At 37.3% G+C, this 18,885-nt stretch overlaps 1 protein-coding gene across 7 annotated transcripts in view; it reads right to left on the bottom strand.

Annotated features, from left to right (window-relative positions):
• The window catches only part of WASHC4 (WASH complex subunit 4), a 41,831-nt gene that overhangs the window by 4,139 nt on the left and 18,807 nt on the right, over positions 1 to 18,885 (bottom strand). For 6 of the 7 annotated variants that reach the window (XM_082309352.1, XM_082309353.1, XM_082309354.1 and 3 more), the window contains 18 exons: positions 17,901 to 18,026; positions 16,608 to 16,715; positions 14,547 to 14,693; positions 14,369 to 14,448; positions 13,340 to 13,445; positions 12,414 to 12,530; positions 11,255 to 11,423; positions 10,958 to 11,112; positions 9,305 to 9,379; positions 8,379 to 8,483; positions 6,674 to 6,808; positions 5,842 to 5,950; positions 5,046 to 5,112; positions 4,319 to 4,405; positions 3,405 to 3,552; positions 2,490 to 2,586; positions 1,827 to 2,023; positions 715 to 814 (listed from right to left, as the gene is read on the bottom strand). In XM_082309352.1, the coding sequence (XP_082165478.1) occupies positions 715 to 814; positions 1,827 to 2,023; positions 2,490 to 2,586; positions 3,405 to 3,552; positions 4,319 to 4,405; positions 5,046 to 5,112; positions 5,842 to 5,950; positions 6,674 to 6,808; positions 8,379 to 8,483; positions 9,305 to 9,379; positions 10,958 to 11,112; positions 11,255 to 11,423; positions 12,414 to 12,530; positions 13,340 to 13,445; positions 14,369 to 14,448; positions 14,547 to 14,693; positions 16,608 to 16,715; positions 17,901 to 18,026 (2,128 nt within the window). Of the gene's footprint in view, positions 1 to 714; positions 815 to 1,826; positions 2,024 to 2,489; positions 2,587 to 3,404; positions 3,553 to 4,318; positions 4,413 to 5,045; positions 5,113 to 5,841; positions 5,951 to 6,673; positions 6,809 to 8,378; positions 8,484 to 9,304; positions 9,380 to 10,957; positions 11,113 to 11,254; positions 11,424 to 12,413; positions 12,531 to 13,339; positions 13,446 to 14,368; positions 14,449 to 14,546; positions 14,694 to 16,607; positions 16,716 to 17,900; positions 18,027 to 18,885 lie in introns of those variants that run through there. The other variant, XR_014227891.1, reaches the window with a different exon arrangement.

Here is an 18,885-nt window from a genome sequence, read left to right as displayed (position 1 = left end):
CTGAATTGCACTTCTATATCTTAACCCTTGGGAGCATTTTCATTTCTTTGAAAAGAACTTTCCCATACCCAAGAGAATCCTCCAGAATTCATGAGGGAGAATATATAAGCCCAAATATAAAACACAAAATATCCATGTTACCTAGTCAAGAGACCATACCACAAATTAAGATCTTATCCTTTGAATATAATTCAATGGTAGACCAAAACATATCATAAACATCTGAAAGTCACGTATATTATCTGCATCATCTGCCTACATACGTTGAAGAGCAGCTGGGAAACAACAGATGAAAAACACCAGTTTATTTCACACCAGCTAAGGTTGTGCAGAAAAGGCTGTCACTGTCAAAATTCGTAATTGAGAGGGTAAGTATGATGCCGAACGTACTGAATTTAATATTACTGCAAGTATGCAATTCTCCCTGTCCCAGATTTTTTTGGGTTGGTTGTTTTTTTTTGTGGTGGTGGTCATCTTTTTTGGTCATTCCCCCTCCCATCCCCTGAGAAGCCCTGCTTGAAATACACTCATTCCAAAGAAGGCCTCTGTTAGCTGTTCTTGACTCCTCCATCACCCTTGACCCCATAAAACTCTTTCTGGAATACTGCAGCAACCCACTAGCAAGAAAGCAGCTATGGAAAAAAGAAAAATGTGCTTTCCCTACTAAGGCACACTGTCATGAGCCAAAACGTTCTATGTACAGCATTCACTCACCTTCTTTTTCTTTCTTTTCCTGGTTTTCTTCTGCTGCAGTTTTATCTGCTCTGAAAAAAATTCTTGCACTACTTAGTGAGAAATAAAGGAGTTCAAATTCCTAAGGAAAAAGATAGCGGAGTGTCAGTATATCACAAGAATGAATTTGTAGACAGATATAAATGGGATTTTTCAGAAGCATCTAAGGCAACTAGATTTCAATATCTAAATCACTTAAATGCTTTTGAAAAAAATCTTCCTCCATTCTTACCTTATTCACATGCATTTTACAAAGCAAATGTCAGCCAAAAACTTTAAAGGGTAATTTAAGCAAAGCAGCATCAGTGCAATAAATCTGTTTCTAGTCCACTGAGGCTAAAAATGAGGTTTGTAGCAGCAGGGAGAATTTGGAGCAACTTGCCCATGGAAAATCACGCAAGCCAATAATTTAAATGACCACAAGCCTGATCGGTTTTTGAACAACGTGTGACGTGGATTTTTTAACAACAGAGGACCAAACAGAGTGCACACTCGTGGGAGTCATAAGGACATACAGGGCTTTATCTCTTTCAACAACCAATGTGCTTTTACAGAATGTAATCATGGGTTATTTACAAATAGCCAACTACTGATTTGTCCCAAAGCCTCCTCAAATCAAGAGCAGAGAGAGAAAGCATTTACACCACCGAGGAAACCTGAACTGCTGTGCTTCAAAATTCAAATGCATCTTCCCTCTATTTGACAGCTAGTGCATCATTCAACTTAGCAGCTCGGAGTTAACACCCAAGCAATTCTGAGGGTTCACAGTGTTATGTAAAATCTTTGCTGTAAGAACTTTAACCAAAAAGTTATTCTCTCCTATTTAAGCATTTTAGTTGCATTAGATTTCAAACTCCATGGGACAAAGACTTCCAATCAACCAGGTCAAGTTCCTGCCTCACTCAAATACCACGAACACTTACAACATCCCCTTCAGATCACACACCTCAAGTCCTATACTCTTTTTGCATTGCTCTGTAGACAACGCTCTACGTTTTTTGCTCTTGAAGAGCTCCATCAGAAAACAAATACCTGAATTGTGACAGGTAAGTGCGGCACTCAATACAGAACAGGTAACTAGACCCATGCTATACCTGTAGACAAACTTCCAGTCGCTTGTGGGTAAGGTTCATAGTTTGTAGCAGTTTTTCATCTTGATTAGTGGACTGCACATTCTGTTGCTTGGCTACCGCTCTTATTTCCTTCACATACTTCTCTCTAACAGACTGGAACCAGTGCAGAGAATCAAACTCCTGGTACTGATCCAAAAGCTTCAGAATGTAAGCCACACCTAGAGTCATTAACAAACCATGTACCAAAGTCAAGATGTTATTTGTAAAACGTTTTGTGAATGTCTTCAATGGATCAGCCTAAGTTGATAATTTCCACACAAATAGAATTTAAATTGCAATTTAAACAGGAAGAAGTCATAATAAAGCACAAGCTTAATTTTTGAAAACTTCAGAACTTATCCAAAGACTTGCATACCTTCTCATCTGCTGAGATCCACAAGCTTTGAAAGAAATTGGGGAGCACCAACATACGACAAAACTGTCTGCTCCCATACTCAGCTATTCCTTGCTTAGGAGATTCTGAACACAATAGCCCTCAAATCCACTGTGCTGAAGCCAAGACAACCCAAATTTAAAATTATGGAATCTTTAATTATGGGAACACACAAAATATAAAAAAACCTTTTCTTGCAAATATCCTTTATGTTGGCTTACCCAAAGGCTAGTCAGTGTGCTAAAACTTACCCATGGCAAATCCATCATCAGTGAAAGCTGCTCCACTTTTGTTCTTCTTATTCAATTTCTCTTTGCAACTGATTGAATGCTCTACAAAATTGAGGGTCTGAAAGAGTGAAAAACTATGGAAGTGTGTGTACATTAACAACTTCTCAAAAACCTATGACAGTTTCAAATTTAACTATATCGAAATGCCTTTTTAAAACTAAAATGGATGGTATATTCCTGAAACTGTATTTATCAGAAAAAAACTCCACAAATGGGAAGGAAAAAGAACAAAAGTATTTGTCATGAGCCTTTACTTCCCCTCACTTCTATCACCATACCTGTCCTCTCACAGTCTTAAGTTTCTGGCTCATTGACATTCCAAAATTAGTTTTTAAAATGGGATGCTACACATTAACCTGTTTAGATCATTTAGGCCTTCAAACTGAACTGTTTCCAAATGCCCAGAATGCCGCACTCAAGTGTGCATCTCCTCAATTCAGCTGGACTCTTTCTAAACAAAGAAAAAGCAGGTCCACTTGCAATAGGGAATGCCCCAGTTGTACTGCATTAGATCATGACATTAAAAGAACCTTAAGATAGCTAATGTGGTGTGGAAAGAGCACACACATGAAAGTGCTGAAGAACATGGTTTTCAACTCCCTTCACCCTTGCTGCTCCAACTCCTCCTTTTTCATCTTGGCTTCTCCAAATTTGATTCAAACAGGAGGAGAAGAAATTTTTAATGAATTGATACAAACAAAGAAAAACACGGCTTTGGACAACTATCAGCAAAGCCACGCTCAAAGAAATCCCACTCATGATCAGGGAAGAAAGTAGAATATGATAACCAACAGCCTAACACAAAATATTTAAACACAAACCTGATCTGATCAATTTTTTAAAATAAGTACTGGTACACACAGTGCAAATACTAACCAGTGGGGGAACAATTATATAGAAGTTCCGCAAATGCATGTTCTTTGGACTGCGGAATTCAGGAGCAAATACATCCACAAGCATTTTGAAGTACTCCGTTCCTTCTGCAAAGTTACGCGTGAGGTCACTGAGGACAGAGTCCAACTGCCTGCAAAAGATAGGCAATGTGTTACCTAGTTTCTGTTAGAAGTTTCCTTGCTTACCCTTCAAGGTAACAACCCTCTCTTCACTCTTTGGCTGCACCTACAATCCAGTATTTGGACTAGAGCGTCCAAGACTACACCCTACCTCTACAGCCACCTTGAATCATGTTTCTTGATCTAATTGCCTCAAAAAAGGGTTATAAATACTCTCCTAAGGCCCTGAACATTCTAAAAGTAGATGTCAGACACGTCGGAGGAAAGCTTGTTAGCCTTTAAACCACAAGGATTTTATCAAGAAACCAGGTTCTAACTGTCTATTAGTACCAATCATAGAACCACAGAACATCTCAAGTCAGAAGGGATCCATAAGGATCATCGAGTCCAACTCCCCACTCCTTGCAGGACTACCTAAAACTAAACCACATGACTAAGAGCATTTTCCAGATGCTCCTCGAACTCTAACAGGCTTGGTGCCGTGACCACTTCCCTGGGGAGCCTGTTCCAGTCACTGCCCACCCTCTCAGCGAAGAACCTTTTCCTAACGTTCAGTCTGAACTTCCTGAAATGCCACTTCGCATTCAGCATTTTTAAAACAACTGCTTCTATTCTCTCTGCTGTTAAGAAGAGCAAATATTTTTGTGTAAAAAATCAGTTGAACTTTTAACACACGCACACACAAAAATGCGATTAACAGCTGCATTTACAACTTTAAAATTACAATTCTCTCATCCCATCCCTGCCCCAGACCTCAAAAGCATGCTGTTAGGGTACCTTGCTGCTTTTTGTGTTTCTTCCGAGAGTCCTTCTTCTTTCACGAGCTCTTCAAAGTTAACGATATCTTCCAGATCAGGAACAAACCTGAAAACTTCCTGTTTGTTAGTATTATGTTCAACTGTCTATGTTCACTGAAGTATCGACCATAATTTATAATTTAGTTAATTTATAGTCTTCTGGGCTTGAACTACATACTTAAAAGTTCCATCATACCATCTCCTCTCTCTAGCACTTGCTGCACTTGATAACTATAAGTTTACTAATATTTGAAAGAAAACAAAATATTTCTTTGTATGTAAAAGTCACTACATTTTAATGACCTTACATAAACACAATCATCCATATAGAAAGAAGTATTAAAGAAATGTTTTTCCCCAACTTCCTCAAGGCTTGTACTGTTTTTCCTTAATGCACCCTCTTGAAGTGATTAACATCAGGAATTAGTCACTTAATTAAGGACCAATGACTTAGATGTACATTCTATTAACACTTTTGCAGTATTTTTCCATAGAATTTGTTTGATTTTTGGTGTTCTATGGCAATGATTGTACGGTTCTGAATTCCAGCACTGTTTTTGATAAATCCACTTCAATGAAGGCATAAAAATGGACCTTTTTAATCAAAATTTATGGGGGATGGGTAAGAACCTAGGGAATATCAGCATTAATAGGGAGCAAAGGAATGAGAAGGAACAAACAGAAAAATGAAATATTTGTGGAAGTACCTAATTGCACTACTACAGCAGTGAAGTCCACCAGATCTTATCATTCGTACATAACCCATAGCATTGCCTTTAAAAAAAAAAAAAAAAAAGAAAAAACAAGGAAGTAATTTATAATTATTTAAATATATACACACACATCCTTTTCATAACTCCTATAAGCTCCAAAACGTACATTAAAGTTGCCATACGGTTTTGGCAAAGAAGCTGTTCTGAAAGCCAAGTTAAAAAAGTTACGTTGAATCCCAGTATCAAAAGTCTACGTAGAGAAATAAAACACAAATGCATCACCTAGCAAGGCTGTGTTCACTTTAATGAGAGCATACAGGCCAAATAGTACAAACTCTTTTTACTGGACACATTAAATACTTGCAAGTTCAGGGCAGCCCTGTGCATCTACAGCGTCAATGGCTGAAAACACCATTGTAATGTCACGTATCACTCAAAGTTAGTGCAGCTGGATATATGGCCCTTTTCTGAAATACATGAACTTAAGAGAGTACTATTTTTTTACTGGGAAATACACTCAAAGTCACTTCCATGACATAAAGAAAAGACGAGCTTAAAAGGCAACAGGCATCTATGTAAGCTGTAGCTATATTTTAGATTAAGACATACAAGGGCCATTTCTGAGTATCTGGATGAGATTATTTATTTCAAATGGGATACAACTGAAGTATTTTCCATCTGACTAGAGTTAAATCTAGTTTTAGCCTGAGCTAAGCGTTCAGTTACTAGACTATGAAGCCCTCTTCCATTTAATACCATTTATAACATTGTCTTAGATAGCATTTCATACCAATTTGACTTATGAGTTGTCTGAACTGGTCAAGATAGCTCTGGCCATCCGGGGTTATCCCAAGTTTTCTGATGCCGCGGTTGAATTTATCTGCTCTTTCAAAGGGGTACTAGAAAAATATGTTAGAATAATTTGTCAGAATAATTACCTACCCTTAAAAAAAAAAGCTTTCATCATGTCAATACAATTCTATTCACATTTTTTTTTTTAATAAATTATACACCTGCCTATCTATATTAGTTTGCAAAAGTCATTTTGCTAAGTCACTTCTGCAAGCTGAAAAGTGAAACAGAAGTCTTACTGTGAACAAGAAGGTATTCCTAAAAGAAATAAGTACTCGACATACAAGAAGCTGGCAGCCTATTTTACTAAATACACTGTGTCTCACGTTTTTGAGAAATCAATTTTCCAGCATGGAAAAATCAGACTCTAGTCTCCAAATCTTGACGTACTGGAGTAAGTGCTACATATTCACATCACTTTGGATTCAATTTGAATAATCTTATTATTAAAAACTGACAACAACTGTTAGGCACGTTTTGGACCATAAGTTTAGAACCTCCAATAGACCGTGACTCCATCAAATTATCGTTTTCAGGTCACCGAGAGAATGATTTTAGTCAATCACATATTTACAGAGCAGCCAGAATGAAACAAAGCCATCCTGAACACCGACATTTGTAATACTGCATTTTGCTAGGACAAAAGCTGTTATTTGGTCTGGAGATACACATTTAAATAATAGAAATCTTATGATTTGGTGCACCTTCAGTCACATGAAAGTAGCACTTCTTTTAGCCAGTTACTCTCAATCCTTCAAAAATTACTATACCTTGTGATCATTTTGATCCTTGACTTCCCTGAAGAATCTGATGTCTTTGATAAGTCTGGATTTGATATGTTCATCATACATGAACTGGCTAAAAATGTAAAACTTTTTCCTCAAAAATTGGTAAGTGAAGTTTACCTAGAAGAAAAAAAAAAATAGTCAAATCAAGAAAGGTAGCAAAGTAACAAGCATTGCAACCCATTTTCAGTAGATTCCAGAGTAACTTGTATTTATGATGATGTAACTTCCAAAAATGGAACCTTCTACTCAGTTTACTCCCATTTGTTATTCTCAACTTATCTTTTTAATTTCACTGGTTTAAAAGAATAAAGAAAACCCTTCTCCTGAAAGGCCTACTCTCTTCCAGGAAGGGCAGAGGGACCAAGGGACAAGTTAGCTAGTTCAGTTTGATGACCTGCCCTACACAGCCATTAGTTTATGTCCAGAATATCCTAGAACTGTCCTTTTGAAGCACTACAAACATTTCAATTTGAAAAGGGCAAACAAGCTCAACTTGCTCAGTTAAGCTGTGGAATCTGCATAACCTCCTGACACACCCTTTCACTTCCTCAAAGTTTTCTATAACACTCTCCCGTAAGGCAGAAGCACACTTCTACCCTACACATCTCAACTACTTCTCATGTCTACATAAACAACTTTACTCACAACCTGAAGTGAATAAATCTACATCATCAGTAAATAATGCGAATAACAGCATTTTTTTTAACTGAAGTCCCCAAGATTAACTATTCCAGTAACAAGAAAATCATTCTCAGAACAATAGTGCAAGAGAAGTTATTTCCAATAGTGCAAGAAAGCATGAAAACCTTATTTTTCTAATACTTTCCACTTTTCAAGTAATGACTTGAGAGCAAGTTCAATATTTCAGCAAGTTCCTTTTTTTTTTTTTTTTGATAGGGCCAGAAGAATGGGAAAAAGAAAACAGCAAAGAGGTAGAAAGAAGTTGAGCAGCAGATTGGAAAGCACCAACCTGAAAATACCCTTGGTACTGTATCCAAACCTGAGAACCACAATGATAAATTCCTGCTGCAGTAGGCATGCCACAGGAAGTGCCCTTATCTGCCTTGCAAAGAGGTAAATGCCTTCAGCTGGTTAAAATGACCGCCTACACTACAGACATCATTAAAAGCATTGCAGTAAGAAGTCACAGTCTTCCAATAAATGATCAGAGGTCTGTAGCTTTTATTTCACAAATTGAAAAGCTGATGTTTCTTAAGCTTAACGATTGCAAGAGGAACTTAAATTAACATTGCATTTCTTCAAGATTTGCTTTAACTGCAGCAAAAGTATCTGTCTACTAAGTGTCAATAAGGAGAAACTTAGAACATGTTAATTTATGCAGGCAGCTTAGAAATCAATATTTTACTATATTAGTTTGATAAGTATTATTTATCTTTACTGAAATTCAGAGTCCCACCAGAACATCTCTGTCTTCTTTGATATGTTTTTAGATCTCTTCATTAACTTGTATGTAACAACTCGAAGTGGCATAACTCCCAAGAGACTGTGATATTGATTTGTGTCATGTCCAAGAACCGATTTGGTTTATTAATACGCACAGAACATTATTATTGCATTATTAAAACTGCACACCCAAATAAACCATTAGGAGATGTAAGAGTTTGAAGGCTTTTGTGCACTATTAAAAAAAAAAAAAAAATCCAACAACAGTGCAAAAGATACTCACTGTTGTGTTCATGATTCCTGTTCCATGAGTTCGAATTGAATTAGCAATATGTCGGATATTGATAGTGTTCAAGTGTTTGTTATTACTTGTTCTTTCAATGAAGATCTGGGAGGCGGGGAAGGAAAAATAAAGTTATTTACCCAAAACTGATTCTGTGATAAATTACCAATCTAGGTAGCCCATATCCTATTTCTGAGAGCAGCTAATAACTGCTGATTAGGGAAAAAAACAAGAAAATACAGCATGCATACAATAAACTTTACCTGGTAGGTTCTTCTGATTTCCGCAAAGCGGTAATTCAACAAGTCCAAGGCAGATGTTGTACCCAAACTCTCATATTTATTGAGACTATATCCTACATTAAGTGGTCTAAACTCTTTTGGCACCCGTTTGTACTTTCGGCCCCACTATATACCATGGCAATGAGTTCCACTACTGAATTATGTGCCATGAGAAAAAGTACTTGCTTTTCTTTAAGGAAGCTGCTCATTTCTGTAGTGGGCCCCTCATTCTCACGCTGCAAGAAACCACAAAGGGTTGTTCCCTGTACATCTTCTCCATGTCATTCACTGCTTCATCTCTCTAATAAACCATATTCAGATACCCTTTTTCAAGCTGAAAAATCACGTACTTAGTATGTCCTTATGTAGCAGCCAATTATCCTTGCTGCCTTCTCCTAGCTTCAGTGGAATATTTGACATGGAGTGATCCTACTGGCACACCATACTCGAAATATGGTTAGAGAACATTCTCTGAGACCTATCTACAGCATCCCCAAAGATGTTTTTCTAGAGCAACAATAGCTATTTTACAGCTTTTTATTATGTATGTTCAGCTTGGGTTTTTCTTACATGTATACTACTCTGCATTTCTTAAGCCCTTCAAATCAGAGCCAAATCCAGGAAAAAGTATGGGATACACCTTACCTGATTATTCAGATTGTAGAGGTAGCGGGATACAAAAACATGAATATTTCTCATGATTTCCAAAACATCCAGACCCTGAAACAATATTATCTATTGAGAATTATTATGACAAAAATTCTCAAAAACTACTGTCGTGCCTAACCACTAAGGTGAACGCATACTATTTCTATAGTTATTTCGAAGCATTTTAGAAAGCAATGTTTTCGCTTTGCAAAATGAAGAATCTCTTAACAATTTTTGTTCAGTGTCTGTAAGATAATGCTTAGAGAAGAATGCAGCTCAGCTCACATTTCAACATTTACACATCTGCCTAGTTTTTTCCAACTTCCCCTGAAAGTAAGGAATCCTCCAATCTATTCCACAAGCCCCAATTAAAAAAAAAAAAAAAAAAAAAAAAAAAAAAAAAAAAAAAAAGAGATTTGGCTGTTCTCAGATCCCAGAAAATGGAATCTTGCCTTAGAGATTTCCACAGAAACACAGATTTCTACAGAGACATAAGCAACTAGCTACTTTTTGATGTCCTTTTGCCCAACCTGTCTAGAAGACTGAAGTTTTGTGTTTACAATATAAGTTTTACAATTGTTTTGCTTGGCGGAGTCACTTTAGTATCACTGTGCATAGAGAGGATGCTGTTTAATCTATACACTCTATTTCCAGTTGTCCCAAGGATTTTATCAGGATTTTGCTGGGGCCAGGGTGGGAATGAAGTGGGAGTTGTCTTTGTTTTGAAGTAAAGCTCATATCTGAATGAATGGTATGAAACCAATGTTGTGAAATGATTTAATTCTTTAGAACAACGTGATGGCCAAATATTGCCAATAGAAAGCCAAAGCTAGAAATAGAAACTAATCCACAGCACTTTTGTACTAAGAAGCAGCTAGAGTTCTTAGTTCTATGCCCTCTTTCAACTGAGGAAAACATAGCCATCATGAACATTAGAAAAAAAAGAGGCTGTATTTCTAAGAGCTTTCACCAATGTGCTAACCAAAATGAGGGAATGAAGCTAACTGCTAAAAATATCCAAGATACTAAAACTCTTGAAGAAAAGTCTTCAGAAATATGCAAGTTGTATTTATTTTGCACCAACCCTATAACAGTGAATGCCTTCACCACTAACTTGATGAAACTGTAACTTTACTCCATATGTAACCACATTTAGCAGTTTCTAGGAGGCTCAAAGTCACTCTCCTATTAAGCTAAGCACGGATGTCCCAAAGTCCTCGACGTGCAGCCTGTGAAACAGTTTCTCTTGATGATCGCTAAGCAGAAACTGCTGAGAAGCAAGCAATAAACCAGGGAAGAGACTCACCAAAGGTCATTCCAGACTTGTGACAGTTGTATTCCAGATGTATTGCTTGCCAAATTGCTGATACTGAATTTTCAAGAAAACATTCTCTGACTTTGTACGCCCAATTTAATTTTATTAAATCTTATGTTAAAAAATGAATGCTACAAGTCCAACATGAAATTAACTGATATCGGTGTTCATCTCCAAAGGTAGACAGAGATCCTGTCTCAGAAGTCAACTAGAAATTAAAGGTCATTTTTTTCCAAACAGTTCGCTAATCTTGGGTACTTTAACACCTCAGTCCTTCGAATAGCTAGCTAGTATGACAGTGCAATGGAACAAATGATATCCTGTGGGCACTGTACCTGTTCCAGAGTCTGGCTGGGAAGATGTGCTTCAGTCATACTTAAACCATAGCGTTGAGTTGCTAGGTTTCTCATTTCACTGTAGGTGGCCCAGTCATGAAGAGCTACAGTCGTTAAGTTGTAGAAGGTCTTGTCCAAATAGTGAGTTACATAAGCTGTAAACACATAAGAGGATGAACTAAAATAATACTACTACCTATTTAGTTAGGGAAGTGTGGAAAGAAGTGAAAAGATATACTAAGCCAAAGTGTAACAAAGATGAAAGTAATGGAATCAAGAAAATGTATAACTCCTCACCTTTTATGTCAATGAATCGATTGAAAAAACGTATCGGGTTCAGAAAGAAGAAGTGAGCTAGATCCTTCATACCAACTCTGAACGGATTTCTGTCATCCAGCTTTAGGTGCGTATGAACTGATAAGCGCAGGTCCTTTTCTATCTCTTTACATAATTTGTCCAGCAAGTGCTATTCAGGGAAGTTAAAAAAAAAAAAAAAAAAAAAAAGTCACATTCAGTGTCCGCTTACAATGCTCTGTTAGCAGAACTAACATCTCTCTCCAGAGATGCATAAAAGACTGATTAAACTAGTGAAGACAGCTTTGCTTTAGCAGGGCCACACAAGTCAAAGTGAATCAATACTTGGGAACCAGAAGGGTATTTAATTCCTGTGTTCTTGTTCTAGTACACAATAGCAAGAAAAAGCTACACAGCTCAGAAAAGGAAAGGTAAGGGTTTAGCCACATAATGCCATTCTGTACACGATTAAAATTTCCGCATAGGAGTTTAACACAATTTAAACTTAAGTATTCTCACTTCTCATCTTAAGGGGAACTGGGCTTGGGGCTATCTACCTAGATAACAGTAAGACCTAACTCAGTGAGGAAGAGTCTTTCAATAAGCAATTTGGCCTGATTTTCTGCAGAATATGTAATGTTTGATTTTGAACTAGTCAAACAAAAAGAGTGGTTCAAAGGTTAAAACCTAGGACTTGGGAAATCTGAATTCACATTTTCTTTCTGTCAAACATCCTTTTGTAATTCTAGGTAATAATTCACTGAAGAGGCCACTTACATTTACAGAGCCTTCACTACTAAAAACCATGCATACATACTAAGAACGGTAGTACTTATTTTAGGCATTCGTACAAGCAGAAGCTAATCTGACAAAGAACACTCCTCTGTCTGCATAGTCAAATCTGTAACTGAAGTTTTGCCAACTTATGTAATTTAGAGTGCAGCATTGTCATGCTCCCAGCCAACACAGATACCATTAACAACAGGTCTTAAATAACCAAAATCATCAGTGAACGCTTTCTTATTTATTAAAATACTTCACACCAATCTCAAAGGTCTCTGTGCTATTTTCATAGATCATATCAGGTTTGGTACAATAGATGCTGCCCTCTAAGATATTCCAATCATAGCACTGCCTTTAATTTCCATTCACAACAAATTACCTCATTGAGCACTTCCATGATTTCTTTGTCATAGCATTCCAGAAGCACCTCGTAAGATTCCAAGTGTCTTGCATGCATCATAGCAGGTACACAGTCCCGTAGTGCACTAAACATATACTGAAAAAAGAAACCATTATGCTTAACCAACGGATTGACAGACATGTCAACAGCATCTCAAATAGTGTTCAAAGCTAACAAACAAGTCAAAATTGTTAGTCTTCCCACTTCTATTAAAAATAGACTTCATAAACCCTACTGAAGTTTCCTGTCCTTAATGTATTCATCTGAAGTATTTAGTTGCTACTGATCCATTTACTGGAAGATCATGATTATTAGCTATTTAATCTGAAATTATTTGCACTATAATCATTTTAGTACTGTAATTGACCATGGCATGCACAATACTGGAATAGATGATTGATTTTTATCAGGATTAGTATGCCAAAGCACTTCTGCAGCAAATATTTGACACTTCAAAGAAGGGAGGAGGAATGGGGGGTGGAAAAAGCTACAGGTCAACTATCCCACACAGCATCACTGAACACAGTGATATGTGCTTTAGAAATACATAACCACAATGTGGAACAAAGACTTTTAATGTTCAAGTCTAGCAAAAGGTGTTAATCTCAAATTAGAATGAATGAAGAAAGGAGCAAAGAGACAGAGACCCAGAGTTAACAACAGCAACCTGAGATTTTTAGAGCAATCTAATAGATATACTTAGATTTAGAAGAAAGACTGGTTTTATATCCTTCAGATTGAGAAGAATTTTCTGCCTCAGTAGTAACTCTTGCCTGGGTTTTACTTTTTTTTTTTTTTTTTGAGCTTTTTCCTTAAGAGTTTCAGTCTAAGCTTTATCCTCTCCTCCTCTGAATCCCTCCCACTACAGTGGCTTGTTAAACTAAGTTACTAACATGATTACTTACATGCAGTCTAGCAGAATCAACAGCGTTTTCATACACATCATCTAAATAGATTGGAAAGACTGCTCGATGCCAGTATAAGAAACAACAGTCACATTGTACTCGAACTCTAGAATACAAGATTACTTATTAGACACAGAATTGGAAGAAGCCATTCTTCTAAACACAGTGATATTTATTTTAGTGTGTTTAAACTAAAGACAACTGCATTTCAAGCCTAAGTTTTACATGGTTACTTTAATGTCCCAGATGTGTTGTCCTTCAAAAGAAAGTTCTTGAATGAAGAACTTTTTTTTCCCCTTGTTTTCCACCAGGCTATTTAAAAACAGAAGGTACCTGCTTCAGAAGAAAAGTTTACTCAGCCTCCAAAAGAATTAAACCGTACATTACAGCAAAATCCTAAATAACCATTTTCTTATTGCATGCAATTAGTAGCCTATACTATAGGCTCAAACACATATTCTAAGTTTCTCCTGTAAGTCAAAAACCAGAAACAGGCCTCTCCTGATACAACCTGTGCACACCACTTATCGCAGGAATTTATCCCATGAGTCATCCACTGAAGGTGTTTGTCTCTCTCCATAAAGTATGCATGGAACCCAGATATTCACCTGGCTTCCAGATGGCCAACATTATAGAAATTGAGTGCCCACTAAACTACAGCAGCAGTAAAACATGGTGTCACAGCCTGATCTCCCAAACAGACTGGTATTAACTCATAATTTCTGGGTTTGGGTTAAGAGGAAGACTTTAGCTTAACACAAAGCCTAGCCATCCAAGAAAGTGACAGAACTTCTAAACAATCAGAGAAGTGGATTACCTAATTGGCAACAGTTACGGAAAACATGACTTGCCCCAAGAGCAGCAAGCTTCAGGCTTAGCTCTGGAATTCTTTCTGTCTATCCTTGGTCTACCATACATGCAAAAATCACCACCAGCATGCAGCTACCAGATTTTGCAATTCGCACAGTGAAGATCCAGCTTCCCAAGTGACACTACACTGCCTTCTATATATCATGTGCCACTGCTTACCGCTCTATAAGTTCACTGATCAAATCTAGTTTTTTCAGAACTAACTGAAGAGGAATGAGTTCTTCATCTTTAAAAGTTTTCTGTGCAAATAAAAAAAAAAAAAAAAAAGACAAGATTATATTTCTTTATAAGATACTGCACCAAATGAGTAAAGGTCTGGAACAATCATGGCACTTACCATCTGTGTTCCCACACTCAGTGCAAGGGAAACAATTAGTCGCCTCTGTTTTGTACTTGGCCCATTGAGGGTGTTCTCAGCCAACACCAAAGCAGAGAGGACATCCAGGCGTTGCTCACTGTACTTTTTATCAGAAATTACTCTTTTCTTGATGATAGAGAGACAGAGAAATTCAGAGAAAAGTTACCTAAGCCCAAAAGCGATAGCTTACCTCTTTTTTCGAAAGCTTATGGACTTCTCATAAATTTAGTATTTCTGCAAACAAATTACGGTTTGCGAACAGAGCTAACCAAATCCAGATTCACTTACTCTGTCCATTCAGTGGTGCTACCTATCGATACACTTGGAATATGCACAGGTCAGCATGAACACGGGTCAGGTATACAAATACTGTGCAAGCTGCATGTGACTGCATGCCAGTTTTAGTTCTAAGGTACATGTAATTTAAATTTTTTAAGTTATTTTTTAATCAGTGACTCCCTGTTGTTGGTAACAAAATCTAGTTTACAGCCAAAGAGCCAGAAGACGTATAAACACAGTAATAATGGTGACTTGCAATTTTCTACAAATCCTAATTTATCAGAAAGATTAACTGCAAAAACATTTGCATGAACGAATGAAGGGAACCAAGTCTTCTGGCTAAGAAATTGAAGTCACAGGTGTATTTGTGAGTAGCAGCGTAACTCAGAGGAGGTACAGTTTCATGAAAGAGTTAAAGAAAACCTTTTCCAATTCTAAGAAAGTATGTTCGACATGAAGCTCCTAACCTTATATGCTAAAGCTATCTTAGGTATATGCCTTAGACCCTACACCACTTTGTTACTACGTGGAGCAGACAAAAAGAGGTTAGTACTAATGAACTCTTCTATTTACCAGCATTTGCCTCTTACACCTTTTCTGAAAGCAGTCAAAATACAAAGAATTGTTCACAGATGTGTTCTCTTGGATATGCACTCAATACACAAGTCTCAGCATATTTTTATGTGTTTGAAAATAATTTGTAATGTAATTGCAAATATCATTGGGAAAGGTTATGAAAGTTATCTAAATATATGTGAACTGTTTGTTTGAAGATACATAGTTTTTCTTCGTAGCTTTGAAGCTTGGAACTTCTTCAGTTCATGCTACTCCTGACACATATATATGTATGTATATATATGCGTGTGTGTATATATCAGCTTTTTAGAAGTACAACTTTTTTTTTTTGCTTATTCTAGAAAATATGGAGACACCAGATATATAAATTGAGATTACAGCCAAATTTCAAACATGTCAAACTTCCAAAATACAAAAGTCTACTGTTAAAATTGTAATCCATTTACATAAGCACGGTCAAAACAACAAAAAAAAAATTAAAAGGAAAATTTAATAGCTGCACTGATAGCAGTAGCATATCTCCTTTGTAATTCTGCTACTGAATGTGATGAAAGAATAAAACAATCACTAATAAATCAGAACAGGTATACTAAAAATCTCATTTTCCCATTTGCCCTGAATTCAGAAATTCAAGATTTGATAAGCAACGTGTAGTAAACTGATCTTGTTTATAGAAAGATATAATATGTAGATACTACAGTGTCTCACCATCAAAAGCCATTTTACCCCACAAAGAGTGAATTTATGCCCGCATTAGACTCCTATAAGCCATCATGTATTAACCACTGCTATTTTGCCAACCAGACAAAGATTTAAATAACAGCCTGTTTGCTTAGAGCTATAACAGATTGCTTTAAGAATGTGCATCAGAAAAGAGGTAAGAAAAGGTCAGTTTGTGAAAATCACTAGAAATAAAAACTAAAAAGAACACTAGAGGAACATGACAGGAGGTGCAGCAGTTTAGAGGAAGAGAGGACCCATTCTTGGTCAAAAATAGATAGCTATCTATGCTGTACAGTTTCTAGGGCAAAGCTCTGACCTACTGGAAGGCTTATATATCTGTCAATTATGATAGAACAACACTACAGATTTTGCAAAAGTAAGAAAAATACTTTAATTTAAAATGAAGGGCTTTTTTTAAACACTTAGCTAGGAAGATTAATTATCAGAACTTGGATTACATACCTTGGCTACAGAAATAGAGTGAAGAGCCTGATATTGCAGATGTTGAGTAATGTGCGTCACAGAATCTGCCACAACCATACTTCTTCGGTAGAACATGTGTTCTATTGCCTAAAGACAATCCCAAAACACAATAGTTCATGTAGTTAATGACACTGGTGCCTTTAGAATTTGGCTTTATGCTGGCGGACTCATCTACACTGCAAATACAGACTCTCTTCACTTTGTAATGTACTGTAAGTAGCATTTGCAATTAACCCTTAGAAACTGAGAAAATCAAATCATTCAGGAGTGTAAAAAAGTTTCAAGACTGTGATGTAAGTTCTGTTGGTTTTTTGGGTGTGTTTTTTTTTAAATAATTCAGCTCTGTTCAACATCGCTTTCTGAAGTTATCTCAAAACAGAGTATTTTCCTTTTGGAAAAAGTACCAGGAGAAGTGCAAAGTCCTGCACCTGGGAAGGAACAACCCCATACACCAATGTATACTGGGAGCCATCCAGCTGGTAAGCAGCTTGGCAGAAAAGGACCTAGGGGTCCTAGTGGACACCAAGTTGAACGTGAGCCAGCAGTGTGCCCTTGCCACAAAGAAGGCTAATGGTAACTTTGGCTGCATTTGACAAAGTATTGCCAGCAGGTTGAGGGAGGTGATCCTTCCACTCTACTCAGCACTGGTAAGGCCACACCTGGCATGCTGTGTCCAGTTCTGGGCTCCTCAGTACAAGAGAGACATGAACATACTGGAGAGAGTCCAGCCATGGAGGGGGGAACTCATCAATGTATATAAATACCTGAAGGGAGGATGCAAAGATGACTGAGCCAGGCTCTTTTCAGTGGTGCCCAGTGACAGGACAAGGGGCAATGGGCACAAACTGAAACACAGGAGGTTCCCTCTGAACATCAGGAAACACTTTCTTACTGTGAGGGTGACCAAGCACTGGCACAGGCTGGTTGCCCAGGGAGGTTGTGGAGTCTCCATCCTTGGAGATATTTAAAAGGCATCTGGACACAGTCCTGGGCAACCGGCTCGAGGTGGCCAGCAGAGGGAGGCTGGATCAGATGACCTCCAGAGGTCCCTTCCAACCTCAATCATTTTGTGATACCAACTAAGGAAGGTGGTTAGAAGTTAAACAGATCAGTTCTACCCTCCCAAATCTCCTGTTCTATAACCAAATCAAGTCGTGAACAAGAATCCATGCAAAAACATGTCCCCACTCAGTTGTGGGGGTTTGGCGGGTTTTTTGGGGGGTGGGGAGGTTGAATATGTGGTGTTTGATCAGTTTTCATCCAGTCACCTACCTTCAGAAGTTCTACAAGTCTGCATAAAGCTTTCACCGATGTTTTGGTCATAGGTTTTTGCATTGACATGTAGAGATTCATTGTAGTTTTAATGATGGTGCTAAGACTGTATGCATAAAGAAAACCCTAAAAATAAAATGAGTAAAGGGGGGGGAAAATTAATCTTTTCACAACATATCAATCAAATAAGTCCTCTCTGTTTTCTTTCATACATGACTACTAACTTTTGCCTCTTCGCACTAGAGAACCTACCACTCCACCTTATAAGCAAACCTGAGATCCCAAAGCTGAATGAGACCCTTTTATTGAGCAGACATTATGAAACTGCCTGCAAGTCATCACATCACCTGATCATTATCCTCTTCTAGAGCCATTCAAAGTAAACATAGGTCAGTGAATTAACTAACTGCACAGCCTCACAGGTCTAATAATTTCAGACCTATTGTAAACCAACCCACCAAACAACTCCCATCCCCCAAAAAACAGCCTATCACAAAAAATAACTAAAACTTCCAGATTCCGTGGAATAAATACACTGACAGTATTTACACAGTTCTACACTGTCTAAATACAACTGTCCATTCCACAGTAAAAAAAGCAATAGTTTCTAAATCAATGTATGCTAAGCTTTTAAATACAATGTTGATTACATACGGCATGACAAAAATGTTATTCAACTTATTTCAAAGGAAAAGTAGTAACAATAAAAAAAAAGAGACCAGGAAAAGACAGCAAGTGGTCTAGAAACCTCAATTTGCTACAGAGCAAAATTTACATAAGTCCACTGCGAATAATTCAAATACAAAACCCACAGATCCTAGTACGTGTATGTCTTTAGATATGGCAGATTCAGGATCATGCTTCCGTCAAAACACCTATTCTCATCAGATTTCTGTCAGGCAGATAGATACATATCAAAACTAGCAAAAAATAAATTCAGAAATAAGATGCATCTTACATTAAGACTACATGCTGTTAGTAGGCC

This window comes from Platalea leucorodia, assembly GCF_965183815.1.
Source record: "Platalea leucorodia genome assembly, chromosome: 4".
Taxonomy (NCBI): domain Eukaryota; kingdom Metazoa; phylum Chordata; class Aves; order Pelecaniformes; family Threskiornithidae; genus Platalea; species Platalea leucorodia.
Note: the sequence above shows the minus strand (reverse complement) of the source record. Positions and strands in the feature narration are given on the sequence as shown.